Source organism: Benincasa hispida, chromosome 2, assembly GCF_027475165.1.
Source record: "Benincasa hispida cultivar pf3 chromosome 2, pf3_genome.v1.1, whole genome shotgun sequence".
Classification (NCBI taxonomy): domain Eukaryota; kingdom Viridiplantae; phylum Streptophyta; class Magnoliopsida; order Cucurbitales; family Cucurbitaceae; genus Benincasa; species Benincasa hispida.
Genome location: NC_143479.1, coordinates 50,420,392 through 50,426,489, shown reverse-complemented (window position 1 = coordinate 50,426,489; position 6,098 = coordinate 50,420,392). Strand labels below are relative to the sequence as shown.

Genomic DNA, 6,098 nt, shown 5'->3' with positions numbered 1-6,098 from the left:
ACATCTCATTAGTTGCTTAGATTTCTAATTAATTGAACAAGCCAATTGGCAGCCTAATTTTTCTCAAATGATGTCAACAATGATTATTATAACTCTTTCTTGTTCAACATTTAGGAGAGACCTTAAAAAAAAATAATAATAAAAAATAAAAAAATAAAAAAGATGACGAAAGAACTCTTGAGGCAATAAATCAAGTTTAAGAAAACTTGAGAACATAAAAAAGATATGGTAAAACCAAATTACTAGGCTTATTGAAGGATATCACAAGATGGAAAGATTGTACAAAACTTTAGACTTATTTGGTAATCATTTCATTTTTTATATTTTGTTTTTAAAAATTAGGTCTATTTCCTTCTTATCTTTTACAATGATTTGTATACTTCTTAAGTACAATGATTGAATTCTTAACCAAATTTCAAAAATAAAAACAAATTTCTAAAAACTACTTTTTTTAGTTTTCAAAATTTAACTTGATTTTGGTAAAAAGTAGATAACAAAGAAAATAAAACTTGGAGGTAGAAGTAATGTCTATAGGTTTAATCTTCAAAAATAAAATAAAAAATTAATTAGTTACCAAACGGGACTAATTAATAAGTTTATGGTAACTTTTCAAGTTCCTAATCTTTTGACTCATTGATGACAAGAAAGTATTGTTAAGATTTCAAAAGATTCTTAACTTTAAGATTGAAGAAACAATGAGATGCTTGGGAGTCATAAATTAAAATTGGTACCATTTTTTTAAAAGAGAGATCTAAAAAGGATTTAAATTTTATGAACCATCTTAATTTATTATTTTTGTATTTTTATATCAAATTATACGCCAATATCATGTACGTACATTCGTACTTATGATATGAAGTATATATTGAGTTGTCAACATAAATGAAATAATTAACATTTATTTTCATAATGTTGTCAGCTTATCTGTTGTACCTCTTGTATATATCGATCCCTTTAATTGCCTCTAAATAGTTTGCAAAAGTATGGCAGATATCGTAATGACAGATATCGTAATTTCACTTTTTTTTTTTTTTTGTAAGAAAAAGGAATATCAAGCATATTTAAAAAAGGGTAAAAAAAAAAAAAAGGAATATCAAACATATACTCAATGTACACTTTCATCAAAAAGCATCACATTGAGGAGCCAAGAAGCTAATGCAAAAAATACCAAAATCTAATTCACTAAGCAATCTCTTGAATTGAACCCTAATCAACACTCATTTTCTTTTCATATATTCTTTTATTCTTTATTATTTTTAATGAATTCAAATCTCATATTTAGCTCTTTTATGCTTATAACTATTTTAGTTCTTAAACTTTCAAAATATCTATTTTGATATCTAAAACTTAAAAATTAATTACTAAACATATCTAAAGCCCCTTATCTATTTATTAAACAATCTTTGTAGTTTAGATATACATTGAAATTTTGAAAAATCATAGACCAAAATAAAATAATCTTGATATTTCAAGAATGAACATCTAGAAAAACAATTTTATATTATGTCATCACCTACTAAACACAACGTGGTTTAGAGTATCTCACACGCTTAAGTTGTAGAGGGCTATTTCACTTTTTATGAAAACAATGAGCTGCACAATTTACTTTCCACTATGAGACATTTATCTTTAAAAAAAAAAAAAAAAATGTTTATATTCTCAGACATAATAACATCTCAAAAAGAAAAGTAAGCCAAACCAGATCTTTTCAGCATCAAGACTCACTTTATTCAACAACCTCATTCATGATCATGCTTCATTTCTTGAATCCTTCTCAAGAAACCATTTTGCAATACATGTGATACAAAACTCAATTTCATGAAGACATTATTTATAAGCAGAAATTGTAAAGAATGTTGATCCAATTGATTCTTAGTTAGATTCTGTTGTAAGGGATGAGACAAGAGAGAAAAATGTCTGTTGAGAGCATATTGTGAAGAGAAAAACACTTAAAAGAATTCCAAAAATGGTAACCAAAAAGAATATTAAAACCAGCAGAGTGAATTCTCAATTCAACATTTTTTTTAGGAATAAGCAAAAAGGAATGGTGATGGAAATAGTTATAGATGAGATTGAGAAATAGAAAATATGGTAATCTAGAAGATCGCTATGCCTCATTTTCTACCTTGAAAATTCTATCTGCTCCTTTCAGAAAGAAAACCATATTCTTTTAACTTGTTTCACTTGCAGTTAACACCCGCTTCAGCAGCTCGCCGGGGTTTGCTTTTTCGCCTGCTTCCATTGTGACGAAATCCATTTGATCTTGTTGATTCATCAGTGCTCGATCGTGTTCCGTCCCCATTTTCATCTTTGACCGGATCAAGCTTTTCTTTCACCTGTGAGTTTCTTCTCCTCCTTTTCCCATTCTCTGCTGCAGGTGGGCTTTTCATCTCCTTGCTCACAATGTCACTGCCTTTCAGGTTCTCGCTGTCCTCATCTTCGATCTTTTCAGCTTCTTCCTCATCAATCTCATCCTTCAACGGCTTCTGTGGCCTTCCCCTTCGCTTTTGCACAGGAATCTTCTCTTCCTCACCACTTCCAGCATCGTCATGATTCGTGACGGTCAACTTCCTCCCCTTTCCTCGACCTCTACCCATCCTCTTTTAAGAACTCCAAGAACGAAAAAATCACACAACAGATGATCACTGCCAAGCACAAAACAAGTATAAAGCAATTACATATGAAACAATTTGAATTCTCTTACAAATAAATAAATTTCTTTTAAAAAAAAAACACTCGTGAATTAGATAAACGCAACTTGCTCAAATATCGTAACCAGCTAATGGTTATACTTCACACATGAAGCATCTGATGCAATTACAACTCCTCAAACTTATGTGTATAGTACAGACCCTTGAATTCTTTAGGGATGAGATGAAAGAAACTAAGCAAATTACAGGTCAAGCAGCCTAGGAAAAGGGAAAATTTATCAAGCTTCATCATAAGTTCTATCTTAAATCATGAAATGTAAACACATAAAAACTATATATATAAAAGTTCAAATATAAAAAAGTTAAAATATATTGTGAACATGGTATATAAGTATGAGTTTCTAAATTTGAATGCTTTTCATATCATTTTTATCCTCCATTGATAACAACAGTTCTCATGCTTGGCTTCGAGAATCAAATTAATATCTAAGTCCACACATGGAGGGTGCATCAAGAGTGTTATAAAAGATTAAACATACTCTAATCTATCAACTTAAGATTACAAGTTCACTGGTATAGATTCCAAATCCCTACAATATGATTTCCTCCCGATTGATTTTTAAAGTTCACATGTGAGGAAAGTGTTAAACGAGTATACATAAAAGATTAAATATACTCTAACCTATCAACTTAAGATTCGAGGCTCACTAGTATAGATTCTAAGTTCAAATCCCTACAACATCATTTCCTCGCATTGATATTTAAAGTTCACATGTGAGAGAAGCGATATTAAATATACTCTATCCTAGCAACTTAAGCTTTTGGATTCAACGGTAGTTTTTAACCTAAAGCGAATTCAAAGTTCCTAAAGGATGTTTTTTCTTGCTTATACACTGAAGTTGGAGAAATGTTGAACAAAGTTTCTCAAACTTAAGTTGACTTCCCCTCATTAGGTAAGCTAACAGAGAGCACGTAATTCATTTCACACGATGTGAAAACTCAAGCAAATGCAAAACAGAATCAAGAACAATAGAGAAGGATTCCCAAAACAAAAGGCACAGCAAGAATACAGCACATTCAGAAGAACTACAACAGGAAAATCAAGAAGTTCATGAAAGTTTCTTCCATTCTTGAACCCACCCCTCAACACAAATTGCAGCAAAGAAGAGAATTAAACAGAACCAAAAAGATAAACAAATCTCAATCGCAGATAACCCAATTCGAAGCAACAAGATTCTCACAAGCAAGAGACTAAAAAGAAACAAACAATAACAGAATCAAGACTGAAAGCTAACAAGAACATTGAAAAGAATACCCCAACAGCAGAGACAAACAAGATCCACGAAAAAGCAACAGAATCGGATTGGTAGAAAGCAAGATTAGAACAATAAAAACAGTTAATCGACAAACTAATTCAATTTCATAAGCAACAAAAAAGCAGAAAAGAACAAAAGCAACGATTAAAAGAAGAACAAGAAACAGACAAATTGGAAAAAAAGAAAGAAGAGAAGAAGTAGAGAAATGAAGAAACCTGATAAGAAACGAAGCCCATATGAATCATTGGAAAGGACCCATTAGAGTAAATGTATTGAAGATGAAGAAGAAGCAAAGGAAGTTCACAAAAACACAGAAAAATTCATGTGGGTATTGCTGAAATCAAGAGTACATAGAGAAAAAGAAGTGAAAAATTGAGATGCATAAGCAATGATCTGAAGAAGGGATTTGAAAGAAGATTGAAATTGAGGATTTAAGAAGGATTGGGATATGGGAAACAGTGGGGAAGGCCACTTAAAGACTCGCCCATATGAATCAGAGAGAGAGAGAGAGAGAAAAGAGGCGTAAAACAAAGAGATATTTGTTGATAGAATGTGAAGAATTTGGAGCAAAAGTCCATTGTATTCCGAGGCGTGTCCGTGTTAAGAAAGGGTTCAAATTGCAAGGTCACTTTCGTAAATTTGCTATCACTCAAGACTAGACTATTAAATCTTTTTAGCACGACATGTGCGAGAAATGAGATTGAATCTTCAACCTCTAAGAAACAAAGTTATGTCAATTTCTAGTAAGCTAATTTCATTTCTGGTGAGTATTAAATTTCTATCGACTAAAATATTGGAATGTCAATTTTAAGAAAATATCGATAAAATGTCATCTCTAGAAAAAAAATACAAAAACAAAAAAAAATTATGCTACGTATGATAACTATTTCGTTTTTTGTTTTTGAAAATTAAGTTTATTTTCTCCCAATTTCTTATAATGGTTTTCATATTTTTTGAAGTATAATGGTTATATTCTTAACCAAATTTTAAAAACAAAAACAAAATTTTAAAAGCTAATTTTTTTTATTTTTAAAATTTGGTTTGATTTTCTGAACCATTGATAAAAAGTAGATAACAAAAGAAAATTTTGGAAGTGGAAGTAGTGTATATAGACTTAATTTTTAAAAACAAAAATCTAAATAATTACCAAATGGGGCTTTAAAAATAAAATTACTTGAATTAGTAAATAAACATTGGTTAAAATATTATTTTGATCTTTGTACTTTAGAGTTTGTTCAATTTTAGTTCTCATATTTCAAATGCTCAATTTTAGTTCAATATTTTTAATATATCTTAAATTTAGTCTCTTTAAGTTAATTTTTTTTTTCAAAATTGGTTAAAAAATGATAATATTTTTGATGCAATAAGATATAATATGCACATATGTTTCGAAAATTTATAATAAAACTGCTAATAGATAATAAAAAGTATTCAAGAAAAATCAACAATAAACTAGTAGGGACTATATTTAAGATTTATTAAAAGTAACAAAACTAAAATTAGCCATTTGAAAATACATTCATTAAAAATGAATAACTTTTAGGGACCAAAATAATATTTTAACCATAAATATTCCACTTAAATTATAAAACAAGTTAAATATTTTATTATTTATATTCTATTCGCATTAATGACATTTTTGTGCTTATTCTTTCGTGTTTCATTCATTTTTTTTACGATATCATGAAAATTTTAGTTCATCCCTTGTATCAATGTTGAACCTATTAAAATGTAGACATGTTGATATGTCGATGGAAATTGAATATCATGTTGATATGGCATGTCAAAATTCCTATTATAAATGTGCATGACTTCGGCTTTGATACTAAATTCATTAAGACATATACTTTCAAACATAAATTGAATATAATTCAACTAGTTAAGATATACACAGTTAATCGAGGATAAAAGATAAGAATATCTTATCGCTTAGCGTTGAATTAAAAAAAATAAAAATCTTTGACATTATATTTTGAAACAAGTGGACAAAATATATGTTTAAAAAAAAGTATATCAATAAAAAATAATATATCAATAGTATGATATAATATTAATAATAAGAATTCTTTACTAGTTTAAGACATGTGAAATGGTTGATTTTTAATTTTTTTTTAATGAATCACTTGATTTT

At 28.9% G+C, this 6,098-nt stretch overlaps 1 protein-coding gene across 1 annotated transcript; it reads right to left on the bottom strand.

Annotated features, from left to right (window-relative positions):
• Positions 1-1,958: 1,958 nt before the first annotated feature.
• Positions 1,959-4,550, bottom strand: LOC120071662 (uncharacterized). The gene is made up of 2 exons (XM_039024034.2): positions 4,183-4,550; positions 1,959-2,645 (listed from the first exon to the last, which is right to left on the bottom strand). The coding sequence occupies exon 2, from the start codon at positions 2,595-2,597 to the stop codon at positions 2,181-2,183; it is 417 nt and encodes a 138-aa protein (XP_038879962.1). The 5' UTR covers positions 2,598-2,645; positions 4,183-4,550; the 3' UTR covers positions 1,959-2,180.
• Positions 4,551-6,098: the final 1,548 nt, after the last annotated feature.